Genomic DNA, 23,564 nt, shown 5'->3' with positions numbered 1-23,564 from the left:
TATTATCGCTAAAAAGGAAAAAAATCAAGACTCGGAACACCCTTTTATTAAACTTGACAAAGTTTCCATAAATTCTTACCGTCAAACTGACGGATTATTATTTATAAATCAAGTTTGATGAGGTGATCGCTGTCTCTACAGTGGTTCAACTTTTAAGTTAAGGGAAAAACTTTTACTTTGTAGATAATATAAAATAAAAACTTAAAAAAAATTAAAAAATAAAAAAAGTTTTAAAAACTGACCAGAAGCTAGCGTGTGTTTGTATGAGCTCCCGTTACCGAGGAGACCTGCCCTCAAGCCAGGAGGCTGGATGGACATTCGTAATGTTCCACAAGGCGGCCGTCAAGTGATTTCTCTTCTTCATCTTTAGTTCTGGTTCGAGGTGTCTCTAGAAAAAGCCAAGACTGAGCTATTCTCTGTGGACTAGCGGCCGGCTGCGGGACGAGGAAGGCAGCCAGAGCTGGCGTGCTGAGGCCCACGCCCTCGCACCGACACCCACTGTGTAAGCTTCCTTCTTGCTATCCACTGAGCCCATGCGACTGGTGTTAGCTGTGCGCGGTCTGGGTGCAGACAGCTGTCTTCACCAGTAGGGGGCAGGAGATACTCTTTTAAAAAAATGTCAAAGGAAATTAGAAGAGGACACAGGGGCTGACCGGATGCTGGGCTAGGCAGCGCCGCTAACTCAGTGCGGTTCTGCACCAGTCACACCCCCGGATTGTAGGAGGGGGTCAGGGGAGAAGCAAGTGTCTGAGTGGGGGCAGGGGTTTGTAAAGAAGCCACAGGGGAAGGAAACAGCCGGTGAATAGCTTGGCAACCAGTCAAGGTTCTGAAAACTTTTTTTTTTAATTCACAGAGCAATCTGTACATGATAGCAAAATGTGCGTTATTCAAGAATAAGTTACTTATACAGTACATAAACAATACATGAACATCTGCCAGACACCTTCTGCCTGAAAAGGTAACAAAGTGAGTCCACTTTCTGTGTTGTCCTTACAATGTACTGCTTGTCTCGACCACACACACTCGATGTCAGGAGGCAGTGGGTAACTGTCAGGTCCCTGTGTCCCCTGGGGGCTGGAGAGCTGGCTGAGCCCTGGATGAGACCTTGCAGGGGTCTCAGCTGACCCTCAGGGAGAGGTCAAGGCCAGGCTTGTAGGTTAAGAAGCTGTTAATGTGAAAAATAGTATTCTCTGGCCCAAGATATTAATGATTGCTATTCCTTTTTCCTACACGGTCCAGAAATGATCAAAGGCAGAAGATTTATACCAGATAAAGCCATGTGGATTGATTGCTGGTCTAAATTGAAGGCAGGTTAGTTGACTTAATTCTTTGGTGCTGGTGACTGTTAGTGTTAAAAGGTGACTGAAGTTGGATGAAGGAGGTGATGGTGCTGGGGGCTGTCAAGCTATGCTTGTTTCCTGTAATCAGGTGTAACTGGAGGGGTCATGTGGCACTCTGGGCCGTGGTGGAGGGTGGTGGTCTGGTTGTGGCCAGCAAGGAGGGAGGTGCCCAGGAGAGGCATTGGCTTAGTGCCAGTCTCCCCCCACCCCAGGCCCCAACACTAAGGGGGCTTTTTGCTGGTAACCAGGATAGGTTTAGGAAGGAGCTACTTTCTTGGATATTTCAGTCTGGCGGTGTGAGGTGGGTGATGTCTGCTAAAACCTGGCAGCCATGGGACCAGTGCTGCTGGTTGGCTGGGCCTAGTCTACCTCTGGACACCACCTGACAGGTATCTGTTGAGGGGCAGCTAAGTAGCGGAGCCCTGGCCGGCAGAGGCCCTCTCCCAGATGGCCAGACTTCTGGTGGAGGAAGTGCACGTCCTCGGCTTAGTGTCTACTCATGGCCAGTGGTTTGTCAGCAGTGACCTTCTGTATGGAGCTCTCTTTGAAACGGGAAATCCAGATTTGTCATTCCTTTGGTCTACACTTGGTATGTTTCAGAAGTTGGTCTGACATGTAGAAAGGAAAGGCAGGCAGGTGTTTTAGGAGTGGTCCACAGACCTGGGTCAGGTTTGGATTAACAGTCTGAGAGCACTAAGGAAGTTTGGTTTTAAAATGGTGCAGAGGTGGATGCTTGCCCACCCTCCAGAAAAAAACCCAGAAAGTTCTAGAAGCAAAAGTCTGGCTTACAGAGAATAGCTGGAGGGAGCAGACAAACCCGCGCCTGAGAGAAGGTGGTCAGGCTGTCGGCTGGACGCCGGGGTTTAGTTCCACCCAGTGGGCGTTTGTATAAATGCCATGCTGACACCCCCCCCCCCCGGTCACTGCCACCTGCTCCTGAGCCTTCACACAAAAGTGCTGGGAGAAGCCAGTCAGTCCCCTGGTGAATTTGTGACTTGTTAGGGGAGGCGAGAGGAGCTGTAGCTTCAGGGTTGGCCGAGCAGGGAGGGGGTGTGCACCTGTACACACACCCTTCCTCAGGCCCTGTCGGCAGCACCCAGCGGGGACAGAGCAGGGCTTGCGGACTCTTCTCGAAGGGAGGTTTTCATCAGCTTTGACACCAGATCTCTAGCTTCCATTTTGGCTTGTGACTGAGCCAAACGCTCACGTGTAGGGTAATTTAATAATCATTAAGAGCTTTTTTGGGGGGGGGAGCTGCTGGTGAAGGATTTACCAGAAAGGGTCCAGGGCCCTTCTTCCTCTTTTGTGGTCCTCCCTCCAATTAATTTAACTCTTGCCACAAAGCTGCTGTAACCAGAATCCCGTTTTTTATTCATAAGGCACCAGGGTAGAGCTATCTGTTGCCACCTGATCTCAGTAATGCCTGAACTTCCCTTCTCTCTGCACAGCCAGGACAGTGGCCACTCAGCAGCAGGTGACTGTCCCGAGGACGCAGGAGACAAGCATCTGGGACGGGGAGCCTCGTCAGGGAGGGTTGGTTTGCATAGCTGTCTCTGACTACACGGGTCAATCACATGGCTGTTAGTTTAAACAGTGCAATGAAATAAGCAACGGTTAATTTGGAAACCTGAATCCTTTAAAAAATTAATCTGAGGTAAAAATGTTTAAAAATCGTTTTGACCTTTTAGCTTGTCCCTCTGATGGAGCAAGTCCTCAAGCTGAGTCAAAGCAGGATGAGGTGTGGCTCCCCTGTGGCAGGTACTACAAGGGGGCCCCACATGAGAATCCAGGGCTGTTAGTGTTTTGGGCTTCTGATGACCCCTTCTAGAAAGTCTGTCATCAGCTGTGACAGTGTCAGTGAGAAAGAGAACAAGTTTCCACTGCCAGCTCTGGGCCTCACCCTGCCTGCCGCCTATAGTGACAGGGACTGGTCTAGGACCTGGCAGCATCAGAACAGGAACTCCATCTGTAAACAGTACAGAGAGCCAAGGGGTCCAAGGCCTCATAGGAAGCCTGTCCACAGGCCTGACAGGAGGGGCAGGGTTCCCTTTAGTCTCTCTCTGGGAGGGAGGCAAGGTGATTACATTCAAGTCTGTCCCCATCTCCGCCTCCCCAGTGTCAGAGGGGCGTGTACTGATTGTCAATGGCCCTCAAGCGTCTCCGTGAGGATGTGTCCAGTTCGTAGTCCGAGTCTTGAAGCCCGGGCTCTAGGAGCCGTAGGCTGTCGGCTAGCTCCTCAGGCGAAGGCACCCGGTGGAAGATCTGCTCTGGGGGTGAGGAGCGGCCGGGGGGCACCTCGGGGCCCAGTCCCCGGGGACAGACAGGAGAGCGAGAGCCAAGGTGGAGGAGGCCGGGCTCCGAGTCCCATCGCGGCAGGGAGAACGGGAACAGGACAGTGTCGCAGGGTCCTGCAGACAAGGCACCAGAGAGACCACAGCGTCAGGGTGGGTGGGGGGCTGCAGCTCTCACCCCCCGCCGATGGGCAGGAGAGGGTCCCACCTGGGGGCTGGGAGACGACGACCACGTAGCTGGACAGGCGGACGTCACAGGCAGCGCCGCACTCGAGCGGGATGGGCGAGCGCTGGAAGTGGTGCAGCATGTCCAGCACCGAGGGGAAGCGCAGGTGCTGCACGCGGCACTGGCCCCGCTCGCTCAGCGACAGGCGCAGGTGCTGCGGGCGGGAGACGCAGGCTCAGGACCAGCCCCGGGCCCGCAAGGCCTGGGGCAGACCCGCCCGGCCGTACCTTGGCAACGCCCTGGAAGTTGAAGGTGAGCACGTACTCGCCGCGGCGCGTCTCACTTTGCCGCACCAGGAACACGCCATGTGCAGCGGGGCCCTGCAGTTGGACCAGCTGGGCTGCCTTCACTCGGGAGATGGGGCCATGGAACCAGGGGTAGCAGGACAGGAAGTGGTCCGTTTTCTGGCAGACTGGGTCCAGCAATCCCCCAGGAGAAGCGCCTGGAAGAGAAGGAAGTGATGGTGACACACGTCGGGGTGCACCTGTGTACCAACGGACAGAGGTGCAGCCCCTCACCTTGGTTCAGGGAGTCTGTGCTTCCCCTCGGGGAGCTGGCCAGGCCGGGCTCTAGGACCGAGGGCACAGGCGACTGCAGCTCCGAGTCGCTCTCCAGCCTGCTGGAGAAGGGGCAGGGCAGGGTGAGGACCTGGTAGGTTGGGGTCCAGGACAGGGCACGGCAGGGGGGCTCGGGGCTGCGGGCCTCACCCTCGGCCTGTGCGCTCGCAGAGCTCGGCCATCCACGTGTTCAGCTGCTGCTCATCTCCCACCTCAAAGATGATGTCTGTGCGCTCCTTCACCTGGCAGGAGGCAGGGGCGCAGCTCAGGCTCTGCGGCCCCAGCCTCGTGGGCCTGTTGGGGAAGGCCTGTCACTCACCTTGAGCACAAAGGTGTAGAGGTTGTCCGGCATCTCCAGGCGCGTGCAGCGCCGCACCTCCTGGATGCTGGAGCAGGCCATCTGTAGCCTGGGCTTGGAACTCTAGGAGGCAAGAGGGACGCCTGGGCTTGTCTCTGTTGGTGCTGGGGGCTGCCGTGTGGCAGCAAGCCTCGAGGGGCGCCAAGGGCCTTCACCTCAGCCTCTTGAGCGCTGTGCCCCACCTGCCTCTGGACACCTATGCTGGGCCGGGGCCACCCGGCTCTGGCATCTGTTTCTGTCCCTTCCCAGAGGGGGCAGATTCTGCCCAGGAGGCCAAGGCCTTGGTCACACCCTCAGCCCCTCCCTCACTGGCAGTCAGCCAGCTCCCCTTCAGGCTAACGGCCTTGGCCAGTGCACCACCCTTCGAGGAGTGCAGTCCTGGAACGGGGTCTCTCGGGAGGCCCTCCTACTGGCCTTATTTTGTCCTTTTAGTCTGAGACAGGAAGGGGGTTTGTGTGTAGGGCAGGGTAGACATAGTACCTGCCTGCCTCTAGCCACAGGCTCTTGCCCCTTCTCTCAGTATACCCAACCTTCTCTCAGTATACCCAAAGGGGCAAAGCCAGCTAGGGCTGGCCATATCCCAGCCTCCTGTAACCCCACGTAAAACCTCAGCCCTGTCAGACCCCCAACACCCACAGGCCTGAATGTCACCGAGGGAGGCCACAGAGCTCCTCTGTAGGTCCTGGCCGGCTCCACGGGGCCATGGTCTCAGGAAGCCCCCGTCCACTTTACTGTGACTGTTCCTTCCAAGATGTGAGAAAAAAGGGGGAAGGACCAAACCCCAATGTGGGGAGGGGACAGCAAATAGTCCAGCCTATAAGCTGCAGTCCCTATGGTTTGGGCGATCAGCCCCCCCACCTCCAGAAGGGCACACTGGGGCAGCAGCAACACAGAGAGAGTGACCCTAACGGGCCCTGCCCCCCACCCTAGGCAGGGTCCCAGAGCGAGCATCCAGCTTGCTGCACCCAGTGCTTGACACCTTCTCCAGCCCTGTCTGCAGAGAAGGGGAGGTGCCCAGGCTACATCCTCCTCCCGGCTTTTCCAGTTTGGCCCTGCCTGGCTCCTGGCCCCTGGACCACTGGGAGGAAGTGGCCAGCCTGCAAGGAAACAGCCGAGTCTCCTTTTCACTTCCCCTCCGGGCCTTCCCCAGTGTGACAGCTGAGATTCGCCAACAAAAGCCAAGGGTTTTACTCTCTGCCAGTGTCCGCTCACAAAGTGGACAGAGGCAGCACTGGCGGGAGTGCCCCTCTCTCAGGGTGAGGAGCCAGGTTCACCCCAGCCCGCCGGGCATTTAGACAGAGGCTCCTGGGGGCCTGGAGCTGAGCAGGGCGCTCCCACTCCCGCCCATGCAGCCCCGTGGGGCAGCTGCCTACACGTGCCCTTTCCCACGCCACACTCCACGGACAGCCAGGACCAGGGCCATGTGGTTAGAGGGGTGAGGCCCTGCCTCTATACCATGGGCTCACAGGATCAAGCCACTGGGTGTGCCTGGCATCTGTGCCCTGTCCTCGGAGGTAAGGTCCCTCCAGCGAGCAGGAAAGAGACTTGGGGCCGCTTCACTCCCTTCCAGGCTCTGCCCTCTGGTGTGACTGCTAGGCCACAGCCCCACCATCAGAGAGAGATGCAGACACATGCAGCAGTCCCCAGTAGGGCCGAGATGTGATCCGGTGCACTGCTACCCGAGAGACACTCCGGTGCTGGATTTCCGGGCCGGGATCTGGTGCCACCCAGGTGGGCAGAGGGGTCAGCGCACGGAACAGTCGTCTGACTGAGCAGCAGGAACAATAAAGGAATGCACCAATACTGAGGAGACTGTGTATCAGTGTTGGGACATGACCCCTGAGGGGGCTGCCCCGGTGAAGGCAGGCTGGTGCAGGGTCATGGCCATTCATGCATCCCCACCCGGCAGTGAGGGGCCTTTATCCAGTGAAGACTCAGGGAGACACCTCCCCACCACCTTGACTGGGGTCCCAACCAAAACAGCAGCAGCAAGACAGGAAGGGGACATGGCAGAGCTGCCTCACGCGTCAGCACCAGCTGGGGGTGTGGCCCCAAGCCCTCCCAGTGACATCTTGGTCCTCCGGAGGGGGTGATAAGCCACAGCTCTGCTGCTGGCCATCTCTGAATCTTGGGCATGGTGCTAGCCTGAGCCTTGGCTTCCTCTGTGATAACATGGGACAGTACACAGGAGTCAGCATGGAGGGGAGGTGGCCTGGATGAGAGCCTGAAAACGTAAATGCTAAGCCCAGATCCCAGATGCTGCCTAGATGCGATGGCAGGGAAAATGCTTCATCAGGTCTCAGGAGACCAAACCACAGGTCCCCTCCTCCAGGGAGCCCTCCCTGCCTGCACTGATGGCACACAAAAAGCCAATCTCAAAGAAAAGGCCGCCCCTTGTTCCAAGAAGGATCTAGGTGTGTGGGGCTACCCAGAAAGAACAGGAGGGAGACAACTGCTAAACCAGACCAGAGTCCTGCCTGCCAAAAACTTGGGCCTGAGCTTCCTGGCAGCCAAGGCAAAAGGATTCCCCAAGACGGGCCAGCCGCTTGTGCCTGAAAGCCATGCTAGCCAGCAGCCCACCGCAGAGAAGCCGGTAGAGCACACGCATCCCCCCAGACCTCGGCCTGAGATGACGGCACACCCCACACCTGCTGCTCCCTCACACGGCCAAAGCCTGCGTCTCCTCTGTAGGAAGTCATCCCTGAGGGGACACAGGCAGGATCACATCACGTCATGCTCTGTCACTGTGCTATCAAGGAGATGGCCTGGCCTGCTGGGCTCTACGAGGACTTCGTCGGATTTGTGCGGCTTCAGGAGTGCAGGGTCTGGTGGGTTAGGCGCTCAAGTTTATTCCCACAACAGGTCCGTTGGGGGCTTGTGTGCACCAAGCTCTTGGGTGCTGGCATCAGTGGGGCACAACCTATGGCCTCCACTGTGCGGACCCACCCCAGCAGGGGTGCCAAGTGAGTGTGATGGAGTGACCTCAAGGCACTTCAGTCAGGGCAAGGATGGGGACACGTGGCTCAGCGCAGGGGTCTCAGGGTCGGGGAGCGGACAGGTGGAGAGGGAGGCTGGGACACAGACCCCTCGCAACCCCCACATCCTGCAGCTCTGAGCCAGACCTGGTGGGAATTCTGCGCAGGGACCGATCGAGGGCAGCTGCCGCCTGCACCTCTGGGCCCGCATCTGAATACAGGCCCCAGGAGAGTCGGGGACATAACTGCAGATGGGAACAGGCTTAGAGGTCAGAAGCAGGACTTGACCCCCATCTGCCCAGCTCCAGGGCCCACGACATGACCGCCCTTCAGCCCCCAGCTCCCCGAGCCCATGCTGCTCTTCCTGCCAGGCCTTTGTAGGAGACCAAACCGCAGGTCCCCTCCTCCAGGGAGCCCTCCCTGCCTGCACCTCTCCCTTGGCACAGGCTTATCAGACGGAGCCACGATTTCCTAGTGACGCCGCTCCCCCATCTGACTGGCCCTCCTGGGGGCAAAGTTGAGCTATGCTGCCAGCTGGGAGCAGCTCTGGGGCTCCCCACCCCCAGAGAAGCTGCCTGAGAGGACTTGGGGATGGGGTATGGACAGATGGGTGGGTGGCCTGATGCCCCCAGCCCTCAAGTGTCAGCGCAGATGGGTCTACTTTGTCCCCCAGCTAAGCCAGTTCTGGGAGCTGAACTAATACTGAACTCTACTGGCCACGGGTCACTACCTTGGTTGCTCCCAAGCAGGATGGACCCTCACCCTCAGGGCCCTTCAGATGCCTGCTTCAGCCACTTGTCCTGTGTGACCTCAGCTTCCTCATCTATAATGAGGGATGAACCTGCCTGCCACCCACAGGGCTATCCCAGGCTACCCAGGGCCTGGTCTCCCCCTCAGTCCCCTGCCGCTTCACGCCCCAACACAAGAGTGGAAAAGGGCTGGGAGAAGCTTCGGAACACAAGGATCCAGTCAGCTTCCCCCAGGGAGAAGCCCCCAAAGCCAGAGAGAGAGACCAAGAAGCAACATGAGCTGATAGGGAAAGAGAGTCCTCCTCAGTCACAAAGACGTGGGAAAAAGCCACCCCCAAACCCAGCAGCACGACAGACGTGTACTGACCTCACCCACTTCCAGGCAGTGGAGCCCCAGGTCACACCCCAAGTGACCAGGGGTGGGGTGCAAATAGGACCCAACACCTGCCTTTCCCACCCCACCCAGCCTTGGACCCTCTGAAGCCCTCAGAAGCTCCTGTGTGTTGGATCATTAGCAAAGATCACAGGCCCAGGACAGACAGGCTGGTGGCTTGTCTGAAGCCCCAAGACTCCTCGCACCCCGTCAGCAAGAGAACCCCCGACAGAACCAGCGACAACAAGGACATGAAAGCTCCCTGAGATGCGGGAGCAGCCTCCCCTCAGGGACACCCCCACACCCCAGAGCCTGAAGGTGTGACACCACTCGGTCACCGCTATCTGCTGGGCCTGGTCCACCCCAAGCAGAGTGACTTGCATCATGACTGCTCCCTCCACCGGGCCTGCGTTGAGGATGGGCAGGCACTGCCCCCGAGCCTGGCCCTGGAAAATCTCACACCCTCCCTTCGTGGACGCCAAGAAGTGAACCAAGAAACCTACCAGCCAATCTCACGACCCTCTCAGCCTGGATGTCCCAACCTATCCCAGGTCCCCAGGACACTTCTGAAAGGCCCGGGGAGGCAGCCTTGTGGGGCCAGCTAGTGAGGAGACAGACACCCACCTTCTCGCCAGGCCCACGTCTGACACTTCCCATGCCCCCCCTCGGCGTGCCTTCACCCAAGCCGTGTCCCTGACCAGGCCCTGTGCTCTCAAGCGTGACAAGTCAGGACAGACACCTGGCAGGGCCTGTTGCTGAGCAACAGTGAGCCCGTGCGTCATGCATCAGGGCTCATCCCAGCTGGACGGGGACGACCCAGGAGCAGAATCCGGCTGCGTGTCTACAGCAGGCCCTGCTCAGCACCCGGAGGGCCCTGACACAGGGGGCCTGAGCAGGGATCAGGGGCCCGGCCCAGTCACCGGCCGCCTCCCCTACCACTGCCCACAGCACACCAGCTGCCATCAGCCTGCGCCTTGAACAACCACATCCTGTTCCCAGCGTCCCCGCCAGGGCTCCTCCCTGCTCCCACCACGGCCAGCTGGCCCTGCCTGCCCCCTCGCACATGCCCCCCACCCACCGTGCTGTCGCCGATGGCCGGGCCTCCTGATGAGGAAAACCGGGACCCTGGGAGGCCACAGCACGCGGCCAGGCCCTGCAGCAGGGGGGTGAGCCGGGTCATCCCCTTCCAGAGCCTTCTCCCCACCCCCACCCCCCAGGAGGGTGTGCCCTACGGACTTTTAAAAACACGGAAAAACAAGAAGCCACCAAGAGAAGCAGGAGGGGGCCCACCTCTGTGGGTGACAAAGATGGGTGCCATAGACACCCACACGACAGTCCAGGGGCAAATCTGTGTCTAGTACGTGCTGGCTGGGGCAGACGCCAGTGGCAGGGAGACCCTCACCCCAGCCCCACAGCCGGCAGCCACACCCCCAGCCTAGCATCTGCTCCCAGCCTAGGCAAGCTGTGGTTCAGAAGTAACCACCTCTGTCCTGGCCTCGGGCTGGGGGTGGGCACTCGGCACCACCAAGATCCCCAGAGGCCCCAATGAGGGCCACCAGAAGACGTGTGCGAGGCCCTCTGGGACCCAAGTGACCACCTACTGGGTGGCCTGGAGTCAGCTGAGGGGCCTTGACCAGTGAGCAGCAGGGCCCAGTGCCAGACCCCGTGGCCAGCTCCAGCCCCTGGGCATCTCCTGCCTTTCTGAGCACCAACTGCTGTTACCGTCCTCATCTGGGGCTCGTGTTTCACGAGCGCCTACGACATGATGTGTCTTCACACGTAGCATCTTAACTGACATCAAAAAACAACGAGCAGTCACACCAACCACCAAGAATAAAAGCCAGCTGGATTAAATAATTAAAGGTGAAAAATGAAACCACGACAGGACTGGAGTCAAAAGTTAAGTCATTATTCATCCGATCCCAGGGTCAGGAAGGCCTTTCTAAGCATCAAAAGCCAAGGACGAACCTATAAAGGAAAGTTTACGGGGCTTTACCACCCAGAACTGGAAGACCACCATACGCCCAGAAACCTGGGTACAGAACCAAAGCGTCACGTGGCAAGGAAGGGAAACGTCGGCCGCATGTGACCAAAGGCAGGTACCATTCCACAGAAAGGGCTCTCGCAGATCAACCAAAAAGCAGAGAAACACATGCCATGTGAATGTCCCAGTGATGTCACAGTGTGAGACCAGGAGCCAGGAGAGGAAGGTCAACATCCCTACAGATCAGCGGTCTCGGGGCTGAGAGGAAAGGAGAGCTGGGACTCCGGCTAGTAGGACGGGGTTCTCTCCGGGGTGATACAGCCTCCTGCAGTGAGACGGTGGTGATGGCTGCACGTGCAGGGGATACGTCAGCTATGCGAGTCGCGCACACCTGTGCCTATGTGGATTATGGAGTATGTCTCAACGTTCAAAAGAGAAAAGGTTCATCCCAGCCGGCATCAGAAAGGCAAGGTCACGACTTTTTCCCACAAGCTGGCAAAGGCTTTTCAAATAATCCCTCCTGCTGGGACCACTGTGAAGGGAGACTCTGAGCTAGTTTCAAGAACGTAAGGTTGACAAACTTTGTGGAAGGCCATTTGAGAAAGATGCATCCAAAACGTTAGAAATGGCTAAGCAGCCCAGGGAAAGATGCTCAGTGCTATCAGCCAACTCACTCTCCCCGCCGTCAAGGCGGATCCAACTCACTGCAAGCCCTCCTTGGGTTTCCGAGGCGGTGTCACTATGCAGGTAGACTGCCTACCCTTCCTTCCGAGGAGCGAATGGTGGGTTTGAACTGCCAGCCTTCTGGTTAGCAGTCAAGTGCCTTAGGCACTACACCACCAGAGCTCCTCCATTAGCTAACAGAACTGCAAACCAAAACCACTAGATACCCACTAACTATTATGCTCACACCCACTAACCTAGCTGTAATTAAAAAAACCAACAATGTCAGTGTTGCTGAGGGGACAGAGAAATAGAAACCCTCCTCCACTGCTGGTGAGAAAGGTATAGCCACTGTGGAAAACAGTCTGGCAGTTCCTCCAATAATTAAACAGAAGTTATCATATGACTCTGCAATACCACTCCTCGGTGGAATTGAAATGAAAAATGAAACCGTATGTCCACACAAAAACTTGTACACAAACATTCACAATAACATTATTCATAAAAGCCAAAAAGTGGGAACAACCCAAATGTCCCTCAGCTGATGAATGGAAACACAAAATGTGGTCCACCCACAGTGGAATAGTATGCAGCCCTAGAAAGAAACAAAGTCCCGATACAACATAGATGAACCTTGAAATCATGCCAAGTGAAAGAAACCAGATAGGAAAAGACATAGATCGTGTGACTCCCCATTGGTATGAAACGTCCCGAGTTGGCAAATCCAGACATAGAAAGTGGACTGAAGGCTGTCAGGGCCTGGGGGAGGGGGAGAATGGGGAGTGACTACTAATGGCACAAGGTTTCTTGAAAGGGTGAAAATGTTCTAGAATTACATCACGGTGCTCACTGCACCCCTCTGTAAACATGATCAGAACCACTGGATGGTAGATGTCCAACGCGTGAACTGTGTGGCACACAGCCATGTCCTAACAACAGCTGTTAAAAAAAAGTGAGACCGTGGTGGAAACCCCGAGAAACCCTTTGAGCCAGCACTTCCCCTTCTAAGGATTCAGGTTAAGGACATAATCAGAGGTGGGCACCAAGATTTAGTGCAGACGTCCCAAGGTTATCTCGAGCAAACGAGTCAGAAATGACCAAAATAGGGGTCTACAGAGAAGTATCATCAGGGCCCAGGTGCAAAAACAGAGCCCCGGTAGCACAGTGCGTAAGTGTCCACCTGTTAACCAAGGGGTCGGTGGTTTGAACCCACCAGCTGCTCCACAGGAGAAAGATAAGAGCAGTCTGCTTCCCTGGAGAGTCAGAGCCTTGTGAACTCCGGGGCAGTTCACTCCATTCTGTAGAATCATGCGAGTAGGAATCGTCGTCACTGGGAACTGGTTTGGTTTGGTTTGGTTTAGCTACCTTAAGGAAAAAAAACTTTATTTTTTATTTTTTTTGCAGCGTTTCCTCCCCTAAAAAAGTCATTCTTGAAAATCATTTAAGATACCAAAAAATGTGTGAGACTATTAAGTGACGGCAGCAAGCAACAAAACCCGCTGGGACTTTTGTCCATAATCCACGGCTGTTTCTAAACGGTCTAGGCACCAAGTGCCCAGCACACGGGAGGGGCTCCAGAGCTAATCAGAACCTTTATCTGGAGGCAAAAGCTAGATAAATACAAGAAAGAAAGATGACAAAGCCATCTGCCAAAACAGGAACGGGCTTCTTTCTGCACTGTGGGAATGCCAGTGTGTGTGTTCATCAATTTCCTATCATTTCTGGCATGAACCTTTTTTTAATTGTTGTAAAAATACTGCTGTGGAGCGGGATCCGACTCATAGCAAGCCCTCCTTGGGTTTCCAAGGCAGTAGTACTATGGAAGTAGATTGCCCTACCTTCCTTTCAAGGAGTGGCTGGTGGATTTGAACCTCCAGCCTTCTGGTTAGCCGTCAAATGCCTTAGGCACTACGCCACCAGAGCTCCCATGTAAAAACATATATAAAGTAAGATGTGCCAGTTCAGCATTTTCCAGGTGTATAACTTAATGATGCTTATTTCACAAGCACATTGCAACCACCACCAAATTTCCTGTCACCATAAACACTAAACACAAACGACCCCCCACCCCCGCCGCCACTAATAAACTCTATGCTCCCTGTTCCTCCTGTAACTTCATGTGAGGTCACACAGGATGTGTCCTTCTGTGATTTTTTTGTTACTGAGCCTAAGGTTTTTACGGGGTGACCATGCTGCGATCGATGCCATGAGGTTGACTGACTGCAGCCTCACGGGCGGGAGGGGAGGCGGCAGAGAAGGTTTCCTAGATTACACGAAGCTCTCGAGCTCTGAGCAGCGAGCGAGTCAGGGCCCCCGGCCTGCGGTGCCCAGCGAGGCTTCGCCATCCCTGAGGCCACGAGTCCGCTGGGGCACGGGGCGGAGGGATCCCAGGCAGCGGCCGCCCAGTGCTAACCGAGGAAAACAGCAGTCGCTAGCCCAGCTCAGAGGGGACATAGGAAAAAGGGGTGTGGGGCCCCCGAAAAGGAAGCTGAGGCGGCCCCTCCCGCCTCGGGGAGGAAGCCCCCCTCCCCCACGGAGCCCTCCTTCTGCACTTTGGTTTCCTTTTTCCATTCACAAAGGAGGGGGTGGGGGATTTCCAGCCTCAGCCCGGGGGGGGGGGGGGGGCTGCCCAAGAAGGAAGCCTGTCCTCGAGTCCCTCGGGATGGGGCCACGTCGTGCCAGGCCCCCCCTGGGCCTGCTGACGGCTCATGACCACCCTCCTTCCCTTCCCCTGTCCAAACCCACGCTCAGAGAGGTCAAGCGTTCCGCCCAGAGTCACACAGCAAGGACACTAGTCAAGACAGACGGAACCCGAACCTTCCCACCCCTTCATCCCCAGACCCTAATCCTGGACCCTGACCCCAGCCCCAGATCAGTACTGGTCTTAGCCCAGTAACTCCACCCCCACCCCCACCCCAAAAAAAGAAGACGGACTTCCAAGAAGCCCCGGGGCAGGGCGAGGGCAGCCTACTCGCCCTCCCCACTGGATTAGGGGGCACCTCCTGGGTTCCTAGAATTTGAGCTGAAGGAAGCGCAGTGAGGCCAGCGGCCGCCGCGGGTGCAGCCCGGCCACGAGGTGCCTCTGAACAGCAGGGCATGTTTTCAAAAGCGAGCTGGCAAGGAACCCCAAGAAGGGGCAGGGGGGTGGCTCAGTGAACAGCTGGGTGCCCCCCCAAGGGAGCCCTGCCCACGGCTCACCCAGACCAGCTCAGGGCAGGGGAGGACCACCCGGGTCACAAAGCCGCCCTGAGCGAGCAGTGAGGAGGGAACGCCGTCCTTGGCGCCCCCAGCCCCCGCCCCTGCTCTGCCGGGGACGCCGGGCCTGGGGGTCGCTGGGGCCCAAAGCACTACCCCCCCACTGGGCGTCTGGGCTCCGCCTGGGCCCTGAAGGCCCGCTGACGGCTAGGGGAGATGGCGTTTTCTGTGACGATGATGTATCGGCCGAAACAGAAGCCCCTGGTGGTGCCTGGGCGCCCCCTGCCGCACTGCGCCCCTCCGCGTGGCCCTGAGCAAGTCCCTGTACCTCTCTGTGCCTCAGTTTCCTCACCGTGAGATGACTCCCGAACCGTGCCCACCTCAGGGGCTTTGTGGTGAAGATGCTGTGGGATGTGCCACGTGCGGGGCCTGCCACGGCGAAAACGCTGCATTAACCAAGCGAACGCCCGCTGGGGGCGAGCGCTGCCGCGCACGGCGGCTCCAGGGCCTGCCCTCTCAGCCACAGCCCGGGCGGCGCCGTCACCAACCTGCTGCTCTGATCTGAGGTCACTGAGGCACCGGGAGGGCAGGTCACACAGCTCAAGTACCAGGCGCCAAGGCCGGACTCGAACCCGCTGCGCCAGCCGGAGGGGTCGGCCCGCCCCATCGGCGCGCGCCTTCCTGCCTGGCCCTCCTCCCCCAACTCCTGCCTCAGAGAGGAAACCGCCAGGCCCCCGGCGGCGGACGTCCCTTTCTTCCTGCTTCCTCTTTCCCACATAAGGCGGCTCCCCGCAGCCCCTACCCAGGCTCAGGCTCAGGCTCAGGACCGCGGGGTCCGCACCCTGGCTCCTTTCCCCTCTCTAGGCCTCAGTTTCCCCATCTGTAAAGTGGCAGCATCAGCCTTGAGGAAAGACCGTGAGCGCTAAATGGCTGATGTGTGACCAGTGACTGCAGGGTGCCACACAGTGCCACACCCACAGGAAGTACTCAGGAAAGGGACCCATTCATCAGCCTTGGCCATAAAGTCACAAGACAGGTACTGTGACCATCCCAAATTAACAGACAACGAAACTGAGGCCAGGCCATCCAAGGACACTCGGCTTGGAAAGGATGGGGCGCAGACCGTGCTGAACCACATCTGCCCACTGGGACCCACTTGCCGGCTGTCTGTCGACGCCCAGCCCTGCTGTCCACTGAGAGCCACCAGGCCCACCACTCCAGACCCCCTTTCTTCCTCTCCCTCCTCTCCAGGGCCAGCAGCAGAAGACGTGGGTGGGGTGCTGGCACTAACAAGATGGCCTCAAGGAGCCCTTCCCAGCCTGACAGCCCAAAAGAGGCAGGGCCATGGGTTAAACACGACCACCAGTGACAACAGCCACCATCTTCTGGGGGCTTGCCAGGTTCCAGTCCCATCCTGGCCCTCAAAAGCTGTGTGACCGTGGGGCAAGTCACTTACTTGCCTGGGCCTGATTCCCCATCTATGAAATGGGGTTATCACAGGCTGCTGTTGAGAGGAGTAAGACACCCGTGCCTGGCATGTGAGAGCACCCCAAGAAATGTGGCCATAAAGAACCTCAACAATATGAGACCCCACCAGCACCCCACTGTAAGGTGAAACCCAAAGCTCGGCCCCTAGACCGTCAGGGCTGGCACAGCTTTGAGACCATCTTGGCTAACCCAGTCCTGAGCACATGGGGAAACTGAGGCCTGAAAGGCTGAGGGGGCTGGCCCAGAGACCACCGCGAGCCCACTCAGTGCTCTGTTTAAACCAGATCCCTAGTCCCCAAGTGGCCCTGCCTCCAAGGCTGACCACCCTTCTCTCCTCAAGCTAGTCACCCCAAAGCCGCGCCCCCCTGCACACTGCCTCCCTTGGAAGAGCAGTCAGAAGGCAAGTTGGGACTAACTCCCAGATATGCCAGCCCACATGGATGGATCCACCAATTTTATGAAAGAAACCAGAAATCTGAAATTTTATCGGAAATGTTTTATGTTTGAAGCATTGACAACAAATTCCTTTTTGTTTTTTTCTTCTTTATCTGTCGAGTGTGATGGCCCCACATGGGGACCCTTAGGGTTGGCATTCCTGTCTCCTCAGCGGCACAGCCCTGAGTGGGTCCCTTGACCTCTCCCAGCTTTGGTAAGTCCTACCTCACAGGACGAACTCACGTAGCGTGTAGTAGGTGCTCACTCAAGGGAGTAAGCCCACTGCTCCTTCCCGAGCCTGGGGCTCAGAGATGCCCAGGAGTGGGGGTTGCAGGACAAATGGATGTGAGGGTGGCCAGAGGGTCTTCTAGGAGAAGCATCATGGCCGCTCATCATTGGCCTGGGTCCTTCTAGGCCACCCCTATCACTGGGCAGCTCTGGGCAAGTGTCCCAGCCTCTCTGGGGCTACACTCTCCAGTGGCTCCCATCACTCGGTCCCAGACCTCAAGTCCTCACCATGGCCTCCACCTCTCAGACCTTGTCCCTCCTTGCTCATCCTCCAGCCACCAGCCTCCTGGCGAGTCCAGACCACCTGGCTCTCCACTGCAGGGTCTCTGCACATGACACTTCCCCAGCCCACAGCTCCCCCACTCGGGTCTTCCAGGGCTGCCCCTCCTTCCCAGGGCCCTTCATTGACCACCCCTGTGGGAGGCTGCCCCTTGTCCACCTTCCACCCACCTACAGGGTCACTGCCGAAACCAGAGAAGGCCACGACTTCTCCCCCAAGCTCCCGGCCTTAGCTGACAGACGACACACATGCATGCTCCAGCCCCCCAACGAGCCCCGGGTGGCGGCATGCTGGCTATGGCGCCACTGACACACCCCCAGAAACACGGGGCTCCCTCCCTCTGCAGCCCAGCCTGATGGTGGCTGCTACTGTCATTATTATCACGGATGAGGAAGCTGAGGTTCCGAGGGGACCCAGTCCCCCAGGCGGACACAGCTGGTCGGAGGTATGGCTGGGACCTGTCCCCTTGGTGAGTCTGTCTCTGAGCCTCCCTGGCCACTGGACTCAAACTGCTGGAGGCCTGTGCTGGCTGAGGCCCAGGGGACATTGCGGGCGGCCGCCCTCTCTGTTCTCGTCTCGCCCCTTCCTCCTCTCTAGGACAAGGGACCTTCCCAGACCGCCTCTGGGGCTGTCTCTCCTTCCCCCAGCAACCAGGCCTCAGGAAACAAAGCTTGGTCCGGTCCGAAGTCCAAAGGAAAGCACTTCGGTTAGAGGTCAGAGGTCAGCCACACACCTGGCAGGCACCCCCTCTGCCCTGCAGTCACTCCCAGGCACTAAGAGAAATGAGGTTCCTGCAGGAACAGCCCTGAGACACCCTGAGACAGGGGCCTACGTGTCACCCTGTCATAGCTGGAGGGACTGGCAGAGGCCCCGATAGGGCTGCTGGGCTTGCAAGTGATGGCCCAGGCCCCGTGGCCGTCGGCAGGCTGAGAGCAGAGCCCAGGCTCCTGAGGAAGCCTGAAGACCTCCTGAAGAACAGGAGCTCGGAAGGCACCTGCGCGTGTGAACCATGGACTGGTAGTCGCCATAGCAACAATGACAACAACTCCGCCAGCACTTACTGGGTGTGCGCCAGTGCCCAGCACTCAACAGATGTGTCCTGTCTGATAACATTCCTAGACACACTGAGAGGCGGGACCTAAGAGAAGCCCCATTTTACAGAGAGGGAAACTGAGGCCACTCGCCAGAGCGAGGAAAAAGAGCTCATTCACTGTTCAAATCCCAAGCCATGTGACCCCTGACCCCTGGTTTTCCAAGCTGGTTTATTTTAAGCAGCAGCACCTGTTTTCCAAAGCAAAGCCTCCAAGGAGCCCGCTCTGTCACACTGAGAAGACCACATGCCCAGCCCTTACTTGTCTCTCACCGCTTCACAGACTCGAGACATTTTATAAGTGATGGGAAAACAGAGTTTTTATCTGCACTTGAGTTTTTCTAACAGTTTTCCGTTGTGTTTGGAATAAAGCGCTAACTCCCTGAGGTACCCTCGCCCACATATACTTCCCCTCCCCACTTCCCTCTCTGGGCTCTGGCCACTGTGGCCTCTTTTGTTGTTCTTTCCTCAAAACACGCTAAACTCTTTCCGCCTGCAGGGCCTCTGCCCAGGTGTTCCCTCTGCCTGGAATGCCCAGCAACTCTTCATGCCCAGGGCCTCAGCCCAAAAGTCACTCATGACTCACTCTGCAGCTTTGGTGTGGGACTGGCATAAGGATGGACACACAGGCCAACGGAGCAGAGTCTATGCACACAGATGACCACTGGATTTAGGACAAGGGTGTCACTGCAATCCCTAAGGAAAGATGGGTCACATCAGCAAATGGGACTGGAACAATGGGGTATTCCTATATGCCAGAGAAGACTTGTGACCCCTACCTCACACCATAGACAAAAACTAATTCAAGACGGATCCCAGTCCAGAATGGGAAACCCAGAAGAACAAAGCTTCTGCTCTGTCCTGCAGGGTCACTAGGAGTCAGAATCAACTAGGTGGCAGTGAGTTTAGTTCATCAAAACCAAAATGACTAGTTGCCATAGAGTCCAATTCATGGCGACGCCCACGTGGGTGAGAATAGAACTGTGTTCCACAGGGCTTTCCATGGCTGAGTTTTCAGAATTAGGTTGCCAGCCCTTTCTTCCAAGGCACCTCTGGATAAACTCAACCCTACAAACGTTTGCACCACCCAGGTATTCCAAAGATCCCATTAAAGAAGGCTACCCGCAGGGCAGGTGAAAGATTTACAGTGGAAAGGATGCATATCCAGACCAGACTGACCAAAATATATTTAAAAAAAAAAAAAAAAAAAAAACCACTGCTACAAATCAACTGAAAAAAAAAAAGACAAACAACAGACAATTCAGTAAAAATAACAGGCACTTCACCAAACACTAAATTCCAATGGCCCCTATAAACATATGAAGGGTGCCGACCTCAGGAGTCACAAGGGAAATGCACATTTGAGCCGCAAGGAGACACGAGTCCACACCCACCAGAGTGCCTAAAGCAGAGGCTCTCAGTACCAGCTGGGGCGAGACCCTGAACACCTGGAGCCCTCTGATACTGTGGGGGGGCGCAAAATGGTACAGCCACTCTGGAAAACAGGCTGGCAGTTTCTCATGAAGTTAAGTGTGCACTCACTGTGTGACCCAGCAGACCCACTTCCAGGAGTCTTCCCAAGAGAACTGAAAGCACACGTCCACACAAAGATCTAGACGCAACGTCCTGTCTGGTTCGTCATCACCCCAAAGTAGAAACAAGCCCAACACGCGTCGACAGGAGAACGGACAGACCAACCGTGGAACATCAGCACAACGGAACGCAACGCTGCCTGGGCTGGCCGCCTCTCGCGATCGGTTAAGGATCGGCCGCTGGGATCCACGGGCCGACTTTCAGAAGTGGATTCCTAGTCCATCTTAGCTCAGCAGCTCTGATGAAATCCACGGAGCACCACACAGACACGCAAGCCCCCACCGACAGACAAGCAGTGACCGTGCACGAGCTGGGAATGGAAGCAGGGTCTCCCGCGTGGAAGGGGGGATCCTAACACTGAACCACCACATAGAATGTTGTTGTTATGTGCCATCAAGTCCTACCTGACTCATAGCAACCCCTCCTTGGGTTTCCGAGGCAGTATCACTACGGAAGTAGATTGCCCCATCTTCCTTCCAAGGAGTGGCTGGTGGGTTTGAACCGCCAGCCTTCTGGTTAGCAGTCGAGTACCTTAGCCACTATGGTTCCAGAGCTCCTACCACACGGAGTGGAGTACTCCTCAGCAAAGAAAAGGGACAAACCACAGATGCACACAAGGGCACTGAGCCATCTCCACCTTGCTGGGTGAGAGGCCAGGTGCAGGGCGTCAGGCTGGGATCCCATTTACTCAAAACTCAAGAGCAGGAAACTCTAATCCCCAGGATAGGAGTCAGTGTGTATGTGGGGGGTGTGGGCACTGGCTTGGAGGTTGTGCACAGGAGCCCTCCAGGGCGCAGGGTGCCCCAGGGGTCCGAACGTGGCAACGCATAGGATGCACTCGGTGCATTTCAAGGCATGCCTGGTACACCACCAAGAAGCTTCAACAGAAGGTTGCACTAGAAGTTTCTCTGCTGACCCCACCTCCCTGCCCCCCACCAAACTGGGGTCCCTCACTTATCCTTTCAGAGGCCACTTGCTTTTCCTGGATAGCACATATCACAATTTATAATCCCATGTTCATAGATGGGTTTATGCCTTCAAGACCCTCCCTAGAACACCAGCTCTCCCCGGCTCCAGACATGCCCCGGACACAACATAGACATTCCATCAACACATCAAACCAACGAATGAATGAATGATACATCAAATCAACAAATGAATGAATAATACCGGTTTCCTACACCCAGAGCACAAGCCCCCAGCACACAGTAGGACCACAAACAAAAAAAACAGGCATTCAATAAAAGGCACATGATGCGGCCGAGTCAAGGCTGGAGAAAGTCTGGTGCGTAGAACACGGTGACCTTTCAATCTCAAGTGCAAAGCTGGAAGTAAGGTGATTGCAAAGGAAAAGGACATTTTTGAAACGTGAAAGAAAATAAAACGTTGATGAAGTGTGGGAGTGCACGGAATTGCACAGCCGTTCTGAGCCCTGCAGAAACGCCAGTCCTCTCTGTCAAAATCAATTGGATCAGGTTTTCCAAGGACCGAGCACCATCAGCCACTAGCCTGCGTGACAGCTGCGTTCAAATCAAAAAGGATCCCTGGACCTTCTACAAAATCCCCGACCAACACTCCTCAGAATGGTCAAGTTCATCAAAACCAAGTGAAGCCTGAGAGACTGCCTCACACTGGACAGGACCCCGAGGAGAGGACCCCGAGGAGACTTGTCAACTAAACGTTATGTGTCCTGGTACACTACCAAGAAGCTTCAATAGAAGGTTGCACTAGAAGTTTCTCTGCTGACCCCACCTCCCTGCCCCCCACCAAACTGGGGTCCCTCACTTATTCTTCCAGAGGCCACTTGCTTTTGGATGGATCCTGGGACGGAAAAAGGACATTAGGGAATAGCTGGAGAAATTCCAAGAAACTGGGATTTAGTTAACAGTAATACATCAGTTTGTCGCCTCAGCTGTGACAAATGTACCATTCTGCTGTTATTGGCCACAGAGGAGATGCTTATGACTCACTAGTGACCCACGTGTGCAGAGCAGAACAGCATCATAGGGTTCTCAAGGCTGTAACCTTTCGAAAAGAGATCACCAGGCCTGTCTTCCAAGGCGCCTCTGGGTAGGTCTGAATCGCCAACCATTTGTGCCTCCAGAGATGCCTAAAGGCACCACAGCAATGTCCAATGTTACACACACACACACACACACACACAGGGTGGATACAGACAGGAACTCACAGCACCACCTTACTATCTTTACACCTTGTCCATAAATCTATCAACCTAAAACAAAGTTTATCAAACAAACAGGAGTCCTATGCACTGGGCACTCTATGGCCACCTGCCAGAAGAAAGCTGTCTCCACACTCAGCCACACGGTGACGCGCGCTCACACAGAGCATGGGCCTGCCCTTCGGATCGCTCACCTTGGGCGGGTCGAAGAGCTCCAGCATGCGGCCGCCGTCGGGGCCGCCGGCACACCGCAAGGCCAGCCGACCCCGCTGCCAGCGAGCCCCACTGTCCATGGAGGCCTCGTCGGCCAGGCTGTAGCGCAGCACAGCCTCCTTGACCACCTCAGGCGGCGGCTCCCGGGCCAAGCTCCAGGGCAGGAGCTTCCTGGCCAGGCCGGGCCGGCCCGGGACCTCGCTCGCCTCGCCGGCCGCACAGGCTCCAGGGACTCCAGGCAGCTCCCCAGCTGAGCGGCGGCGGAAGATGTGGCGCAGGCTGCGGCGCAGCTGCTGGAACGCGCAGGGCCCCGGCGGCCGCGGCGGGGCCAGCTCCTCTGAGCTGCGCGCCTTGGGCAGGGTGGGGGTGGCGGGGCACGCTGGGCCCCCCTCGGTCTTGGACGCCGGCCCGCGGCCCGTCTCACGGTAGTCCCGCGCCGGGGGTCCAGGCGCCCGACCCTCGCGCACCTCGCGGCAGAAATAGCGCTGAAAGAAGTCCGTGAACTGCAGCGAGACCAGCTCGGCGCGCAGCGGCGCGTGGTGCGGGTGGTCTCGGGCGAAGAGCCAGTACTGCCGGGCCAGCTCACGGGCCGTGGCCACTGCATGCAGCTCGCAGAACTCGCTCCAGCCTCGGGGCGGCGGGGTCGCGGCTGGCGTTACGGAGGACAGGGCGGCAGAGGTCGCGGAGGATACGGAAGAGGAAGCCGAGGCAGGCTGCAGGGTGGGCCCGTTCATGGCGGAGATCGAGCGGGAGCGGCCAGACTGAAATACACAAAGAGGGCGCAGGAGTGAGCACACAGGAAGCAAGCAAATGGCTACTCACAGGAACAGCCAGCCCATCGTCAAAAACAAAAGCACCAACAAAAGCCGGTGCACCTGAAGATGTGGTGAAATAGGTGTTTCCCTATAATCTCGCTGGGAAAAAAACAACCTACTGCCATCTAGTCAATTCTCATTCACAGCGACCCTATAGGACAAAACGGAACTGCCCGACAGGGTTTCCAAGGCTGTAAATCTTCAGGGAAACAGACTGCCTCATCTTTCTCCCACAGAGCAGCTAGTGGGTTTGAACTGCTGACCTCTTGGTTAGCAGCCCAATGCTTTAATCACCCACCCATTAACCCACTGCCGCGGCGTTGATTCCGACTCATAGATCCCACCACTGGGATTCTGAGAGGGTAAATCTTTATGGAAGTAGATTGCCCGGTCTCGCTTCCACGGAGTGGCTGGTGGGTTTGAACCACCAACCTTCTGGTTAGCAGTCAGATGCCGTAGGCACTGTGCT

At 56.8% G+C, this 23,564-nt stretch overlaps 1 protein-coding gene across 1 annotated transcript; it reads right to left on the bottom strand.

The window, feature by feature from the left end:
* Positions 1-3,458: 3,458 nt before the first annotated feature.
* Positions 3,459-23,014, bottom strand: SH2B3 (SH2B adaptor protein 3). Its single transcript, XM_007938170.1, has 7 exons — positions 22,262-23,014; positions 4,734-4,835; positions 4,565-4,656; positions 4,376-4,473; positions 4,085-4,299; positions 3,840-4,011; positions 3,459-3,748 (listed from the first exon to the last, which is right to left on the bottom strand). Exons 1-7 carry the CDS (start codon positions 23,012-23,014, stop codon positions 3,459-3,461), a joined length of 1,722 nt encoding a protein of 573 aa, XP_007936361.1.
* Between the last annotated feature and the right edge of the window lie 550 nt (positions 23,015-23,564).

The sequence above is a fragment of the Orycteropus afer genome, unplaced genomic scaffold (assembly GCF_000298275.1).
Source record: "Orycteropus afer afer isolate SDZICR_OR568_19922 unplaced genomic scaffold, OryAfe1.0 scaffold00048, whole genome shotgun sequence".
NCBI classification, from domain to species: Eukaryota; Metazoa; Chordata; class Mammalia; order Tubulidentata; family Orycteropodidae; genus Orycteropus; species Orycteropus afer.
This window is presented reverse-complemented; position numbering and strand designations above follow the sequence as displayed.